The following is a 17,764-nucleotide window of genomic DNA, read 5'->3' as shown; positions in this document are numbered from 1 at the left end:
ATACAGGAGGTGATAAGGATCTGAGTGAGGTGGAGCAGAGAAGAGAAACTAGGCACAGGAGAGAGGAGACTGTTCATTCTATAGAAATGAGAAAGCAGCTCAGCTTCCAATTCCTCAACCACAGCCTGGCTTGTCGGTCAGTCTGGTGGGGGTAGGAAGTGGAGTGAGGTTAAGAGGAGGTTAAGAGGAGATTCAACTTTCAAACCCATATGACTGTTGCTATTTCTTTTTTCCTTTATGGGTAGCCAGAAACTACCTGGTCTGCTGCGTAGATTAGGAGCAGTCCCTGTTTATTCCAGCTGATGTGGGAAAAACTTACAGTGCTAAAAAAAAAAAAATAAGCTTCCTAATGTTCAGGGCGAACAGCCTGCCAGAAGCCTGAGTAACAGTCTGGGGAGGAGACAGCCAACCAAGGAGCGTGATGACCCGTCCAGTATGCAATTGGGTAAGACCTACCCCAAGGTCAGCCTGACACATTTTCAGAGTTAGGCTGGTGGTAATTGTTCTTCACCCACCCGATAAGCAGGCCTGTTGAATGAAGCAGGAGGTTTCTCGAGATGGTTTTGTCTGCGTGTGTCTCCAGCCAGCAATCCAGAGCCCAGCTCTCCTGCTGTCGTCCCTCTCCCTGGACTGGTGGGGTGGGTGGGGGCCTTAATGAGGCTGGGTCTAAGTCCCCCCCGAACAGTGTGACTTGGGTCTTGCTGTGAGCCCCACTTCCATCCCAGAAGGAAGACGGGTAGGGCTTGGCTTCCAGGGCAGGTGGAGAGGGTGGACGCAGGAACTGGGTAGAGGAGCTGCTCTGAGGTTAAACTACAGAACCCCGTAGCAGAAAGTGCGGAGTCCTGAATGGCTGGACTCTCTGCAGGGAAGCCCTCAGGCCCGGGTCTGTCTCAGCTGAAAGATGTGTCCTCCCCAACTGCCGGGGGCTGAACACATTGATTCCCTGGGGTCAGGGTCTTACGTGGTAGGAGACTATCTGGAGAGGGGTTGGTGGGTAGTGACCAACTGAAACCCATTCTTTTTCTAGTTACTTCTTGATGGAGAAGGCAGGGGGTAAAATTTAACCAGCAGTCAGTGGGCCATCTTCCTCCACAATAGCTCTTTCCAGCTCGCATTCCTGCACTGGATTCTACCAATGAAGGTCCATTTCAGTTATTCAGGAAAAATCTACAGAGAAGATTAAGAGAGTATAGACTAGCTCTCACTCACACTTTAGTATGAATTAGTTTACAAAAATGCTTCCCCTTAACCCAGCTGAGATCAAGTCACAGGGAGAATGGAATTTTGTAGGGAAAGAGCTCTGAAGCCTTCGAGACGGAAGGCAGGAGTGGGTCCGAGAAAGGATTTGCTTAGGCTTGAGAGCACTGAGAAATCCAGTTAGCGGCAAAAGAAAAAGACACCGGAACACATGAGAGAGGATGGAAAGGGAGGTGGGAGAGGCGTTTCACAAAGCTTTGCCCAGAAAGCTTCTTTCTCTTCCTTTCTTCAAAAAGACCACAGAGAAACTTCTCAGCCATGTGCAGGTGTCATTTATCTTGACACACCAAACTCTATCCTGGAGAGGCAGGTGAGGCCAGGGAGGGGCAAGCTGGTGGTGTGTCATAACAGGAACCTTTGACCCCTGTCCGGGGAATAGGGTCCTCCTCCAACTTTACCACCCAGGTGCAGGCCAAGGTGCCACCCCCTCCTGCTCTGTCCCTCCCTGCCCTGGGGCTCAGTCTGATGCACAAGAAAGATCAAGGCCTGGGACCCAGCTATTGCATGGGAGTACCTGAAATGCCAGGTACATGTTCTTCATGGAGGGTGCGGCTGAGCAGTTGGAGTCAGAGATGCAGGGGGAAAGGATTTGAGGAGCAGCAGCCCCATTCCTACTTCTGGGTGAAGTGTAGCGGAAGCAAAACATTAACAGGAACTTGGAAGTTCCAACCATTTAAATGTACAGTCAGATTACCCAGTATCCACCGGAAGCCACACCTTACTGCACTTTCCATCTCCTAAACTTTAATTCCCGTGAGCCTCCTAAGCTCTTCTGTTGGAAAACCCATTTTGCTAGACTCATACATGACCGATTATGACAGTGCTAAAAAGAAAAGGAAGTGAATATATTTAAAACCCTCTTTATTTATATAAAGACAAATGTTGTTACAAGAAATTCCTTCAGGATCACAAAAGGAAACCCATCAGAAGAAAGATATTTTACAGTGCACAAATCACCCTAAACCAACTAAATAACAGCTGGCTTGCTTCTTCTCTGTTGGAAAGCAGTTTTAGGTTGAAGGTGGTAAATATGTAACAGGTCTCTCCTTTGTCCCAAAAGTTCACATACTTTTAATTAGTGGGAGAATTGAGGTTACCAGCATGAATCACCCTGCAGTGTCTAAGAGGAAATTTCAACCACTGTTTGCTCAAGATCAGGCCTTGTCTTGGATAATAAAGGGTTCCCAAGCTATCTTTAAGAGAATCACTTGAGTCAGTAGGTGGGAGCCACCATAGAACAAAGGCAAAAGATATGTTTCAGCAATCTTCTCCTTAGTTCTCTCACTGGGACAATACTGACACAATGAAAGTCTTTGAAGGGTACTTTTAGAAAGCAGTGAGAAATACAGGCAGATTTCCTGTCCCAAAACAGACTTGGCTTGCAGTATAACACAGGTTCCTAGAAATGTCTTTATGCCCCCACATTAAAAATAAACAAAAATGGGAACAGTTATTATCTACCATCCTAAATCCTCCCTTTGCTACAGTCTATAACAATGTTGCAGACTCCTAGATCAGGGTGAAAACACATGTGCTGAAAATTTCAGGAGTCTGAGAGCCTAAAAGAACTCCCTACTAACTGACTTGCCAATTTGAGGAAGAATGCCTAAGTTCCCGGGCAGCACAAAGGGAGAACATTAGGAGAGAGCATTTCCAGCACCAAATCCAAAGTCACTGTGGGGAGTGGTATGGTGGGTACACTTCATTCTTAATAATCAATTCTGCTCCAGTAGAACATGGTACCCAGGAGAACCCAGAACTAGAATACAAGGAAAATAAAAATAAATAAGGAATTGTTCTAGAAACATTGTAGTTGGGGGGAAAATTATGTTCGGTTCATTCAAGCTTAGGTGACACTGGATTTTTAAGAATAATCTTGCCTTAAGCATCACAAGGGCAGAGGTGACTGAGTCCATCCTGTTACATGCATTGCAGGTGGATTCTTTACCCTCTGAGCCACCATGGAAGCTTATCCTGTCACACAGTGAACCAGTATTTTCCCAAATGACCAGTCATGAATGGGTAAAAGATTTGTGCAAATTGCAAGACACATCAATGTAATGTACTTTAATGTAACAGAGCCCTAAAAGTTCTTTGATGAAGTTTCAGATTCTATATTGCAACTAACCTTTAAGAAACTACTACTACTTGACCAGTTTTATGTAGTGCCAAAGAAGAATATTCAGTTATTTCCAGATAAGGTTACCAAAATATTCCTCTTTTTTTTTCAATTACATATCAGTGTGTAGGATGGATCTCCTTCAAATCTTTCAATGTAAGCAACATATTATAACAGATTAAATGAAGATCAAATATGGGAAGCCAACTGTCATCAGTAAAATCCAGACATTGAAGAGACTTCCAAAAATGTAAAAAAAAATGAATGCTACTTTTCTCGCTTTCTTTTTGTTTGGGAAAATAGTCTTTTTTCCCCACAGAAATATATTGTTTATAGTAACATGTAATAGTTTGTTATTGTTATTTTAAATGAATTAACACATATTTTTAAAAATTCTGTGTTAATTTGTAACAGGGTTAGTTGGTTAATTTCCCCCATAGATAAAAATCTTTTTGGAGTCCTCAGTAGTTTTTGAGAAAGTGAAAATGCATTCTGAAACCAAAAGTTTGAGACTGCTTTCTGAATGCAATGGGTCTTAATCCTGACAACAAATTAGAATCATCTGGAAAATTAAAACAAAACAAAACAAAAAAACCCCGAAAGACCTGGGTCTTGCCCCTAAATCAACTGAAATCTGAATCTCAGAGGTTGGGGCTCAGGTATGTTCCCCTCCGGCTCCTCCGTGAGGTTTTAATGTGCAGTTAGGACTGAGACCCACTGTTATACCCTCCTAGCTGCATGTGGATCAAATAAAGTGGGCAGAAGGAATAAGGAGGGAGGCGGGTGAGAGTTGGGCAGGAGGCATCTAGAGAAATGACAGTCTTTGATATCTACTTGTAATGAATTTATAAGATCTAGAGAGATGGAGAAGACGCAAGTGCACCCGTCAGCCGGAGAAGAACCTGGTTGGTAGCGGAGGTTCAAGCCTAACTCCCCCCGGAAATCCACTGTCCTTCCCCTGGTGCCAGCATCCTGCTGAGAAGCTCCCAGGTCTGAGCTTTTGTTTCTAGACAGTCTGGTGTGGTTGAGTTAACCAGGGACTGTCTCAAGGTCTCTCCTCATCACTATCCTCTCAGAAATAAAACATGCAATGGGAAATACTCACAGTCCAACAGAGAATGGCAAATCCAAACCACGCAACTCCCCAGGCATGTCGGTTCATTGGTCCAGAGATCAGCTCATAGCAGCCCTGGAGAGAAGTGGGCGATTCCACATCCGCATGAAAGGGACCAGAAAAAGAGGTAAAAGATGGTGGGAAGGTGATTTGAATCAACGCCAGCTCAAAGTCCAGTTTAACATGACCAGGCTATTTCTATATCCCCGTGGACAGCCAGGTATTAACTATGCTGTACTGAAGAAATAGGAATAATCCTGATGAACAACTATTCTATATCATATTTATTTCTGTTTCTTTTCATTTGATCTAACTAACAAAGGTGCTGCTATTTTAGCAAAACATTTTCATATTGAATATGTGGCAATGTAAAGTATTCTTAATAAAATTTGAGGTTTTTTTCCTCTCCCCAAAGATTTTATTGGTGATTTTTTGGAGGCAGAGTCACTTTTTGATTTGTTTTTCAATAAAAGTGCTTATAGTTAATAAGAATTAGGTTTTATTTTTTAATCATTAGAGGAACTCCTATACAGTACTTTGTGAATTCTCATTTGACATTGTACTTAACATATCTTTACAGGATTCTAGAAGAGCCGCTGTGTGTGTGCGAAAGAGTGATTCATTTTTTACTCATTGAGTCATTCATTCATTCATGTATGCCATAATCTGGTTGGTTTTATACATAGCGCATTCTGTCCTAGTCTCTATGCAAAGTGCTGGAGCAATACACACGCATAGGACTAGACCTGCCATCTGAGTGGCCTCTGCTAAAGCCCTTGAAATCACAGCAATGCCTAAGAAATGCAGTGACCAGATTGGTTTTATGAACCACTGAGATCCAGAGAGAAATGTCTCTGAAAGGCCAACCTTGAAGTTTATGCCCTGCCCAGTGTCTACTGTTGGTCACTTGAAGTTCTGTCCTTTCTGACCCCACCCCAGTCTCTTGTTCATCCGCTCCCATGCCCTGGCTTTGCTATATATGCCTTGATTTCTCTTCATTTACCCTACTCCATCTACCTGACCCCTCCATTCACCCTGATGCTCAGATGAGTCTTGGAATTATCCTTAATTGTTTTTCTCTTAAGCACATCTATTTGGATTTAAAATACACTTCAAATCCAAGCATGTATTACTTCCTACTACCACCTTGGTCCACCATGGCCTCACTCCAGGGTTCCCACAGTCTCCTCCTCGCTGGTTTCCCTGAGGCCCAAGTCCACCCTTGGTACCCTACTAGTTTTCATACAGTGCCAGAGGGGTCCTAGTAAAACATGTCAGATCACTTCGCCTTCCTGCTCAGAACCCTCTGAAGGTTTCCCACTACCTTAAGATGAAATTCTAAGTCTTCACGATGGCCAATGAGGTGCTGTAGGAAACGGCCCTGCCTCTGTCTGTGGCCCCAGCTACTGCTAGCAGAGGCTGTCTTACTGCAAAGCTTGGGCTCAGGGCTCCTTAGTTGCAAGACCGTTTCAAAGCCCTGTACCTAATTTTGTATTTGTAGTATGCAAAAACATTTAAATTGTTTTTCCAAAGGAGAATACCTCTCCACAAATCTGAAAAGCTTTAGGCCCTAAGAAATCTACCTTCTTCACTCCTACTGTTCTTTACTTGTTCTGGCCTTGCCAAATGGATTGCCTTGAGAGCCCCCACCTTAGGGCCTTTTCACTTGCTACTTCCTTTGTTCAGAACTCTCTTCAATTTTCTTTAATTGAGGGTCTCCTTTCCTCACTTAATTCAGAACTCTGTGCAAGTATCTTAATAAAGCCTTTCCTGACAACCAGAGAAAAATAACTATCTCCCCATCATCTTCTATATCTTTATCCTGCTTTATTTCTGCTCATAGCACTTACCACTACCTGGAATTGATTGTGTATTGGTTTGGTAGCTTGTTTGAGGTCTGTCTCCTATACTACAGTGCAAGCTCAATGAGGGCATGGACTTTACCTTGCTCCTTATTGAATCTCTAGAACCCAGAACAAGTGCCTGGCGCAAAGTGGGCACCTGGTTAGGATGAATGGAGCATGATAGAAAATAATAATTACAGTGATGTTATTTGTGACCCACTTGATGGTTCACAAACACTCTTCTATCCATCTATCACTTGGTCCCCCTGCCAATCCTGGGAGGTGGTCATTTGTCCAGTAATATGTTTAAAAGCCCACTTATGCCAAGTGCCAGGCTCCAGGCTGGGCATTCAACTGTGACAAGATAGAAATGAGTCTTGCCCTCATGAAGCTTACAGACAAAAGTCCCAGGTTTTCCCCCTTTCTCATTTAGTACCTTTCATGATGCCTTTTTCTCATTGTAGCAGTGCTTACCTTCATCTTCCTTAGTTCCATCATAATGTTCTTGAGGCGTAGTGAATCAGAATTTGCACATAGCATTTTGGGGGCAGATGAACCATGATGTAAGAATGTATATATTTGCATCTGATATGCTGTGTGACATTTTGGTGGGTTTCTATTATTACTACCCTTTTGATAATGCCCCTTATTTTGTTAACCTTTCTTCATGAATTGCAGATCTCACAAAGCTGTTGGATAGCCTCAAAACTGGGTTGTTCAGTTTTAAGTGAAAATAAAAGATACATTTTTCATCTTCATCAAGAATTTCATTGAACAATGTATTTATTAAGTGAATGAACTTTCTGGCCAGGCCAATACAACGTGGATGAGAAAAAGTCATTCACCTCTTCATTTGACCATCTAGAAAACATTTACTGATACCTGTTTTGTGCCAGGCATTATGCTAAGTACTGAGATACAGAATTGAATGATGCATGGCCCTCAAGAAGACTAATGGACAAAACAGGCTTGCAAGCAAATACTTATTTTTCAAGATATCAGCTGCAATAATAGAAGTAAAGTAGTTATGACCAACCTAGACAGCACATTTAAAACCAGAGACATTACTTTGTCAACAAAGGTCCATCTAGTCAAGGCTATGGTTTTTCCAGTGGTCATGTATGGATGTGAGAGTTGGATTATAAAGAAAGCTGAGCACTGAAGAATTGATGCTTTTGAACTGTGGTGTTGGAGAAGACTCTTGAGAGTCCCTTGGACTGCAAGGAGATCCAACCAGTCCATCCTAAAGGAGATCAGTCCTGAATGTTCATTGGAAGGACTGATGTTGAAGTTGAAACTCCAATACTTTGGCCACCTGATGCGAACAGCTGACTCATTTGAAAAGACCCTGATGCTGGGAAAGATTGAAGGCGGGAGAAGAGGGGGATGATAGAGGATAAGATGGTTGGATGGCATCACCGACTCAATGGACATGGGTTTGGGTTGACTCTGGGAGTTGGTGATGGACAGGGAGGCCTGGCGTGCTGCGGTTCATGGGGTCGCAAAGAGTCAGACATGAATGAGCGACTAAACTGAACTGAACTGATATGAGGTACTGGGGTGACATACTTTGCTTTGTGGAAAGAGAGTGCTATAGGAGAATTAGCAGGACCTGTCACTTGGAGAGAGTGGTGGTGTGTGGGAATCTGGGCGATCAGAGTAGGGAGAATCAGGAGGAAAATGTAGATAAGAGAGTTACGCAGGGGTGAGTGAGGGGGATTCAGAAAGTAGGAGCACAGGGAGTCAGACAGAGAGGAATTTCAGAATGCAGGGTGCGAGAGCATGATTGAGTGACGTGAATTTATAGTTGTGGTGTAGCTAGTCGGTGGAGGAGGTAGTAAGGCCAAGGACTGTTAGGGAGGGCGAGACAAAAGTGTCAAAAGGAGTGCAGAGTTCCCTCATTACTAGAATATTCTATGTGTAAGGGAAAATGGTGTGGATATGAAATAAATCAATTTTTTGATGGCAAACATCCTTTTTGGTCTCTTTCAAAGACATGATCAATGTGTATGGAATTACAGTCCAATCAAGATACATCTGCATGGGCTAGTTCCAAGGTTGAAATGTTAAAAGCATTTTATCATTCTTCAAAGTGATCATTATATTGCATATTGTGATTATAGGCAATACATTAATTTTTTTCAGCAGTCTGAATATAATTAAAATGATACCAAAACAATGTTGCTGAAAGGCTAAGTGAGAGTTTCTTTGAACAACTCTACAACATAATCTGTATCATTCCCATGTTCTTTGCTGGGATAATGCAACCAATCCTAGTCCAGGTGCCCTTCCAGAGGCGGGGGCGGGAGGCATGATGACCAGCGGTGCTTTGTCCTTCATTCTGAAAGTACATATTGTATTATTTCTTCTGAGACTGAAGAGTCTGGCATTTCTCAATTACTTAAAGTACTGGCACACAAGTAGCTTTGCTCGAAGTGGTAACTGGCACAGCAGTGTAAGCATTTTAGAGGCTGACTTCAAGTGTATGAGGATTCTCTTCAGGGCTTTTTGGGATGATCACCAAGTTCCTTCTTGGCTTAGAGTCTGGGCTCTGCAGCCAGCCTGCTAGCATTTGAGCCCTGACTCTTCTACCTACCAGTCGCATGACTTGGGCAAGGCACTTATTAGTATCTCTATATCTTACTTCCTCTTCTGTAAAATAGGGATCAAAGTGGCACTACCTACTGAGCCTTAAATGAATTAATATCTGTATGGCACTTGGAACAGTGTCTGGCATTTGATAAGTACTCAGTAAATGTTAGTTTTCATGATTATCATATCATTCTCATCAGGCTGGAAGCGCTTTTTCAAAAACCAATTGTATGTAAACCACCTTTTACCCAAATCACCAATCAAATGTTTCAGGAAGACTATCCTAGCTTACCACTGAATAAGGAAGGGGATGCATCATTACTGCATCTACCCTCAGCAATCGCCATTGCTTTGGAACTGGCAAAATGTTCCTTTTGTATGTCATCTCTTTCAATTTACATTTTGCAAAAATAGAGCAAATCTTTGTTTGATGTAAATATTTTTTCAAAATACTAATTCTATACATTGTACAAATAGTTTTCATTTAAATAAATTGGATTTTGCTATTGCAGTTCTCATGTTCTGTTCATTTCATTAAAATGTAAATTTTCCTAGATCAGCCCTGGATTAGCATTTACATTTTATTAACAGAGAAGGAAATAGTTAACATGAGGTTTAGGAAAAAGGATGTAGAATTCCTTAATGAGAGACTATTACCTACAGTTAACTAGTATTTTCTTCATGAAGAACAGATAAACCTTCTGGCAGGTCTTGAGTGGAACAAGGACTTACCTGATTGTGGTAGTATCCAGGTACTCCTAGTTTGCAGGCGTCCAGGTTGAGAGGTTCCTTAAGGTTGTTCATAACACAGCACTGACGAGGCCAGGGGTAGTCGGCATCGCAGTTCTCAGTCCGGAAGGCGGAGGTGTATTTCTGCCAGTCTGATGGGCCATTTACACCACAGCAATTGTCCTGTCGGCACACGAGATACAAAATTCTCTTCCATGATCCTTGACAAAATCACCAATGTAGCAACTGAGATTTCATGGAGAAAGAAGAGATGTAAAGTGTACCCTATTTACTGTTTACTAAAAATCTGCAAATGAAAGCTGATGGTATTTTTAAGGTATTACATTTTAGAGTTTGCAAAATACGTTTATATTTACTACTTTACTAGCCATTAATGAGCTCTGTAGCCTTTGACAAGTTAAACTTTCCAAGCCTCATTTTTCTTAACTGCAAAACTGGGACAGATGGAGCACCTTGTGAAGATTAAATCAGCTATTACCTTTAATGTGTTTACACAGTCCCTGGCCCCTAGTAAACCTTTAATAAATGTTAATCATTTTTAATATCTTGCTACAATAAGGTGAGAGTTATAATTATTCTCATGTTACATATGAGCAAACTGAGAATCAGAAAATTAAAATTTTTGTGGTGAAGAAATTATGAGAAATTCTTCTTGTTTTACTTTTCTATTTTTTAAAAACTTTTTCTGGAGCAATTATGTATTATTTTTACAATGGGTGAAAATAAACTAGAAAAAAACAACCAAACCTAGTGGCACATGGTTATGCCTCTACATAGGAAAGAAAGATCACTTAATACATAGCTCATGTCACTCTGGATAGAATTGAGGATAGAGGATAAAACACATTTCATATCACCTTCCTTCCTTTTTATAAAATCTGCAAAAATGTTTCAAGGGAAGGAATTAAAACTATGCCATCTCTCAACTTTTAGGACAAATATATTCAGCAAACTTGGTGAGAAAGCAACTACCTTAAAAGCATACACATGTAAATCCATGGCTGATTCATATCAATGTATGGCAAAAACCACTACAATATTGTAAAGTAATTAGCCTCCAACTAATATAAATAAATGAAAAAAAATAAATTTGGATTTGAAAAAAAAAAAAAAGAACTATCTCCAAATCACACTATTAATATTAAGGCTAATTATCAGTTATTTGAAATGTTTAAATTATTGATGAAACTTTAATAGCAATAGTTGTTTTGGGTATATTATAGGTATAATTTCAATCTTAATATATTGTATTTTTTATCTTAGTAGAGGCAAATATAGGCTTATAGGATGAGCAGTTTATGATTTCACATAGGAGAGATGTTTGACAACCTAAAATTCAGAGGGATTCACAGTGGAATCCATTAGGGGTATAAAATGCAAAGTCTGGTTAACTACTTAGGTAAATCAATAAGTCTGAAAATTATCAATGATGTTTCTATTTGTTAAAGAAATCTTAAAATTAAAAGACTTCTCAACAGAAAAAAAAAGTATATCCTGTTTTGGCACTGGATTATGGAAAATATCTCACCAAAGATATTCTGTAATTTGACGTGAGAATTTTGAGGAGAAATGGTTAAATTTGAACCAGACTTGTTTCAGACTAGACTTTAAAAAGTTGGTAAGTGGTTCTTTCAAATGTGTGACCATTCACATTTTCATTTAAAAAGCTTAGTTCTTTGCTAATTGAGTGGGGGGAAAAAATACTTGACCTCTAGTCAGAATAGTGATAGGAAATGAGAAAGTGACCAAGACACTGAAGGTCATAATGGGCTAAAAATCTACAAAACAGGAATATTAGACTAAATGAAGGAAATTTTAGAAGATAAGAGTGTGAAGAGAGTTCAAAGAAGGGGTGAAGGCTATATATAAGGAGTTTGCTGATGATGGACTGGGAAACACTGGTAGTTGGTTGGGAAGGGGGAGAGGGCTGTACAGAGTTGGGTCAGATAAGGGCGTATGTAGGAGGTAAATATGTACATTCTTACAGCCATGTGGGTATGATAATAGGTATTCTGCAAGACTTGTACTTTTGATGGTATTTGAGGTAACTTTGGATATAAGATTATGATTGCCAGTTAGAAAAAACTGGGTGATCAAGTCTAGAATAGGACTAGCCCACAGGTGTGAAAAGGCACTCGGTAAACAACATAGATAATTTCCACTTGAGTTCACTGTGGGGCGGAGGCAGCACTTTCTTTATAAGTGATACCTGAGTTCTAAGAAGCGGAACATATGAGTAATCTACATTTCTTTTACTCCTATAAATGGAAGCGAATCAACGTCATGGTTAAAAATAAAATATAGATCTAGGGGTCCACTGAGTCATATGTCCCTGCCAGTAAACGAGAGGAAACAGATGACCTTGCTATGTCAAGGTTCTCCTTGTTTTTAATTTTCCTTTACTCGGGGGCATCAGAGCTTGGTTGCGGCACATGGAGTCTTTGTTGTGTCGTGTGGGATCTTTGGTTGCAGGGCATGGACTCTCTAGTTGTGGCACGCGGTCTCAGTAGTCGCTGCATGCAGGCTCAATTCTTCTGTGGCATGTGGAATCTCAGCTGCCCGACCAGGGATTGGACCTGCGTCCTCCACAATGCAAAGTGAAAGTTGCTCAGTTGTGTCCGACTCTTTGTGACTCCATGGAATTCTCCAGACCAGAATACTTGAGTGGGTTGCCATGCCCTCCTCCAGGGGATCTTCTCAACCCAGGGATCAAAGCCAGGTCTCCTGCACTGCAGGCAGATTCTTTACCGTCTGAGCCACCAGGGAAGCCCACACTTTGCAAGGCGGAGTCTTAACCCTTGGAATGCCAGGGAAGTCTCTCAAGTCTTTTTTGAAGGAAGCCCCTTTGGAGGTTGTGGTCCCCATACTTTGACTTCACTCCTAACCACCCATACACCCTTGGATACTGGTTTAGGTACAAAATGGAATCTCCCCAGCAGGCATTACCTGGAGCATGAGTCTGTCCCAGGTCTTGGTGACTCCATTGTTTTTCCATTGGTCATCATTGTTTGGAGGACTGTTGTTTTGGTATCTCTCCAGCATCTGCTTCAGGAAGAGGTTGGGTGTGAACTATGGTGCGAGGAGGCAACACAAGAGGAAGAGTTAGCATATTAATCCTCAAGGAGGCAAAGTGATGCTTAGCCTGTGACTGGGGGCGCTGAACATTATCTCCTAAATAAAACTGAGCTCAGAGGCTGGGGTGGGGGTCGGGATTGGGCGTGAGGTTGTTCTGGGTGGCGGAAGTGCCTGTGTGGGGAGAAGACTCCCATCTCCAAACACATCCCTGTGAAACCCGGGTGGACAGGCATTGGAGGGTGACCTAAGTCAGGGAACTGAGAAAAGAAAGAAAGCAGGATGCTGAATTGGGAAGATGTCTTAGATCCAGCGGATTACTGATCATCCTGGTGGAAGGCCCTGGCTGTGGCAGAGTGGTGAAGGGCAAGCTTGGGCCCTGGACATGGCCTGGACTCAGGATTCCTCTCTTTCATTTACCAGCTGTGTAACCTTGGACAAATTACTTTTTAAGTCTCATTTTATTTTTATCTGTAAAATGACAGTAGTGTTAATACCTATTTCAGACGGTTATCGTGAGGAGAAAAATTATATATTTGTTATTAATGTGCATATTACAATGCCTGGTGCAGGGTAAGGGCTTAATGCATGTCAATTATTGTATTGTTATCATGGTAATGATGATTCATACAGTTGTTTCTGCTCCTCTTTTGGAGGCTGTACTCACAAAGTCTCGTTGTGTTGCCGCTGTGATACAAGATGCCACTTCAAAAGCATATACAATAAACATCAGGATGAAATACTGGAAAGGAAACAAATGGAATTAAGAAATTATGTCTACCTCCAAAGAGTTTTTAAAAACAAATAATTATTATGTTTTCTGTAGCACATTTGCCTAAATATAATTATGTAATCATTTACACAATTATTCAGCAAACCCTCACTGATCAGTGATTGGAGCCAGATTTGGTGCTAGGTTCTAATCAACTCAAGTCCCTTCTTTCCCCAGAGAATATAAGACTGTTGAACACAGAGCTTTCTCAATTCAGCACCTTGTATTTCCATTTAAACTGGGGAAAAACATACAAGATAATGAACTGGTGTTTCTGTGTGTTCATTCAATGGCTGACAAGACAGTCTTAGTGTATCAGACACTAGGTAGAGCCTCCTAACTTCCCTCTCTTTGGGGAACATCGTTATGGTTTACTGAAGATTTAGGATTACGGGGTCACAAAAAGCTGAATAGGGCCATGTTTAATATCCATCCTGCCTCCTGACAATGTCCAGTCTTATCAGAAAGGAACAGGCTCTCCCTAGTGTCTGATACACCCACTGATGTATCTTCTCTGACAGCACCTTCTCTCACCTACTCCCACCCTAGTTGCATCAAGTCAGTTGAGTAAAACAGTGTATTGTGTGTTTTGTTGTGTGTGTGTGTGTGTATGTGTGGTGGGGTGTGTGTATGCTCCTGATACCTCCACAGTGCACTGCCCCTGTTTGTGGCTGGAGAATAACTGAAGGACAAATGACTTCTGAATATGGGCCAGGGACTACTTTGCCATCCTTAGCCTTGCACAGTCGTACTGTCCTCAGGTTCTTCTGGGAGGGGCACAGAGAAAACCGTTCTTCCTACCTGGGCAGGGGCGATGGGCTCTCAGAGCTGGACCTCTGCCGCCATAACCACTCCACCCAGGAAAAGGTTTTGGCTACTGTTCACTCCCAGTTAACATCAGGAGCCCTTCAGAGGCGTCATGACAGTGTCCCTCACTGTAATAGCTGTTGCCTTGCTATTTGTCGAGAGCTTTGCTTGCTCCCCTTAAAAAGGCTCAGAACCCCCTTAGAGATGCTCCAGAAAGGAGACACAGGGTGCGGGTGTTTCTCCTCCAGTCGCATGGAGGGTGCATGGCTCGGTCTCCTTGCCAGGCATGGCCAAGGGTGTTCACAGCTGTGCCGTGCACACACGACTGGCTCAGAGTGAGACCAGGCTGCGGCTGAAGCTCACCTCTAAGGACACCTTTCCCTGCATTCCTTTCCCCACCCTGAAAAGGTGGGTGCTTTTGCCCTGGGACTAACTCACACTAAGGACCCAGAGAATGTAAATATTCTACATTCCTTGGGTACCAGCGTGATGTTAGTCCACAGGAAAAGCAAACCAAGAGGCACCTTACCTTGCTGGACTCGTTCCATGAAGATGGAACTCAGGTCCTGCAGCCTTTGGTTAGGAGAGATAGTTCTGGGTATGAAGTGGGGCCCCATCTTGGGGTGAGAAACTGCTGTCCTGAACATGGGTAGAGGGAGTGGAAGTTTAGACCTAGTACCGAGGGTTCTTAGCCTGGCTGGCTGAAAATCTGCTTCCACCTGCAAAGTCAGGGCACAACCTGCTGTCTGCAGTTTGGGGCAGAAACCTCCCTATGGGTGCCCAGAATTAGAGCCTTCAGAGGCAGGTGGGAGCTGAAACTCATCTCTACCTGGAGCCCAGCAAGTGTTTCCAGGGTCCCTAAAAAGCAGAGTGAATGCACGAGATGGGAGGTGTAGGCCATTCCACAAAATCATCAGCCTTGAGCTAAAAAATGTCTAAGGAGGCTCACGCTTTCTCTTAAAACTTTATGCATATTTTGTTATTTATATACTGATATATTAACACTTGATTACTACTATAATAAGATTTTAAACTACTTGTTCTCGGAAGAAAAAAAATCTGATCATTGAGTTCTCACTTTGTCTCTCTGGCCTGTGTAGCTCCTGGCTGTATCTGCTGGACACATGCAGTCAGAGAAGCCAAGATCTAAAATGTACTTAGTCGGTAACCCCCCGGTGTCTCCCCTTCAGCCTCCCTGTACTGGACTTTCCTGGACTTGCGATAGAGGAGAGCATCCTTGCCCCCACATGCAGGGAGGGTCTTCCTCTCTAGTCACCCCTCACCTGGCACCTGCTTCTACCTAACCCACTGAAAACCAAAGCATTGTGCTCAGGGGAGAAGAAGCAGTCCATCAAAATTGGTCCAGGAAAGAAGTGTACAGAGTTTTCAGTTCTTACCACCAGAAGAATTTTCCTGTTGGACTTCATGATGCCCACAATGCCCAGGACAGAGAGGCAGAAGAGGCAGATGCCAACAAACATGCCAATCCAGGCTGCCGCATAGATGTCGTCATTGTTGGTGGCTTCAAGCAGCGGGTAGAGTCTGTTTTGGTCTGATACAAAGAAGATGCACTCTGCCATCAGGGCGATGCCGCACATCTGTGGGCAGAGGGGGTTCTGTCAGGCTGGGGGCCAGGAGAGCAGCGATGGGAAAGGGATGTGAGGAGGGGCAGCCCCTGCATAGTCTGCATAGGCTATAAGCAGCTGACTTAAACTCCTCACTGCAGGCAACCAAACAGCCCCTTCCATCCTGTGAATTGGTTTCATGCCTCCTTCCACATTTCTCTCTACCTTAGGCTTTGGGAGGAGACCCAGACAATTTCAGACCATCCATAAAACTCTTGGGGGCATGCACCACTCAAACAATGACTTCTTGTAGGAAGATCGTCTCTCACTTCCATTCCCGCTGCCCACCACCCTAATTCCTGGACTGTAATAAATACTTAAACTGGTCCTGGTCGTATTTATCAGTGCCAGAGAACCAGGCAATGTTGGAGGAGGAAGGAACCTTGGTGGTTATCTTTCCTGCTCCCTTGATTTTATAGATGAAGGGTCTTGGCCCAGAAAGACAATGACTTGTCCAGAGTCAGGCAGGGCTGGGCCCAGAGCCAGTGATCTTGACTCCTAAGAGCTCTCACCTCACTGTGCCCATGCAGCCTGGCCTCTGAGCTACTCTCATATCCCAGTCCTGGCCTCCAGTGTGACCAGAACAGGAAGATGCAGACACCTGTCCCCAATAGCAGAGTCCACGGAAATCAAACTAAGGTGGGAAAGGAAAGACGCCACCGCGTGTGTGTTGAGGATACTTGAATGCTAACCATGGTAGGCATAGCTCCTTTTCGATTCTGGTGTTTAAAGCTTGGAGGAAAATATCTCTCTTTTTCCACATAGTGTTTTGATATATTACATAGTTGCGTGCATGCTAAGTCGCTTCAGTCATGTCCGACTCATTGCGACTCTGTGGACTATAGCCCACCAGGCTCCTCTGTCCATGGGATTCTCCAGGCAAAAATACTGGAGTGGGGTGCCATGCCCTTCTCCAAGGGATCTTCCCAACCCAGGGATCGAACACAAGTCTCCTGCATCTCCTGCACTGCAGGCAGATTCTTTACCACTGAGCCAGCAGGGAAGCCCTATGACATAGTTACACAGGATTATTCATATTGCTAAATTTTAGCTAGCATGTTTTACTGATGCATTTCTTAAAAGGGAGAAAAGATGAAGGGAATCAGTCACTGTCTCATTATTTTCCTTTAAAGTCTCACTTTTGTTGGATCTAAAATCATGATTACAGGAAGAGCAGAATTTCCTGGAAAATACTTATTACTTACACCGATAATCACATTTCCAAAAATCAGCAGGCCCTGGAAGCAACGTACTGTGGAGTCGTCTTTGGCCATCTTCAGGATTTCCTCCAAGCTGTGGACACGGTTGAGAACATTACAACTGGATAGGAGCAGGTAATAAAGACTGCTGCAAACTCCACAGCAGAACTCACTCACACCATTGTGCCTCCTTGTGTTCTGAAGCATCCAAACTAAGCCAGGCGGTCATTTAGCAATGGAGGATGTTTCGTTACTACGTTCAGTAATCACTGTAATTTCATAAAGCAGAAAAAAAAAGTAAAGCCGGTCTGAGTCTGATTATCAACTTTTAGGAGTTCTTTAAGATGTGCAACATACAGACCGCATCCTTCTGAGTGATGAACTGAGGCCCAAAGTCACCCAGGACAGACCTGAGGAGGTGACGAAGCACCCTGAGGTCTTTGGTATGGTTCTTCCTGCCCTTGGTCATGGCAAACTGAAAAACATGTGGATGGAGTGGGCAATTGGTTCCCATTTAGACTCTGGGCAGCTGTTAAAAACCATTATTTTCAGGAGGTCTTATTATCTTCAAATATACCTGGCAAATTATAAATACTCTGTCATGTTGAGCGGG

The 17,764-nt window shown here is 42.9% G+C and overlaps 1 protein-coding gene across 1 annotated transcript; it reads right to left on the bottom strand.

Moving 5' to 3' along the window:
• Nucleotides 1-1,866: 1,866 nt before the first annotated feature.
• UPK1B (uroplakin 1B) lies at nucleotides 1,867-17,241 on the bottom strand. The gene is made up of 7 exons (XM_065942874.1): nucleotides 17,158-17,241; nucleotides 15,725-15,925; nucleotides 13,416-13,490; nucleotides 12,623-12,745; nucleotides 9,659-9,838; nucleotides 4,482-4,565; nucleotides 1,867-3,016 (listed from the first exon to the last, which is right to left on the bottom strand). The coding sequence occupies exons 1-7, from the start codon at nucleotides 17,224-17,226 to the stop codon at nucleotides 2,966-2,968; spliced, it is 783 nt and encodes a 260-aa protein (XP_065798946.1). The 5' UTR covers nucleotides 17,227-17,241; the 3' UTR covers nucleotides 1,867-2,965.
• Between the last annotated feature and the right edge of the window lie 523 nt (nucleotides 17,242-17,764).

Source organism: Muntiacus reevesi, chromosome 8, assembly GCF_963930625.1.
Source record: "Muntiacus reevesi chromosome 8, mMunRee1.1, whole genome shotgun sequence".
NCBI lineage: Eukaryota > Metazoa > Chordata > Mammalia > Artiodactyla > Cervidae > Muntiacus > Muntiacus reevesi.
This window is presented reverse-complemented; position numbering and strand designations above follow the sequence as displayed.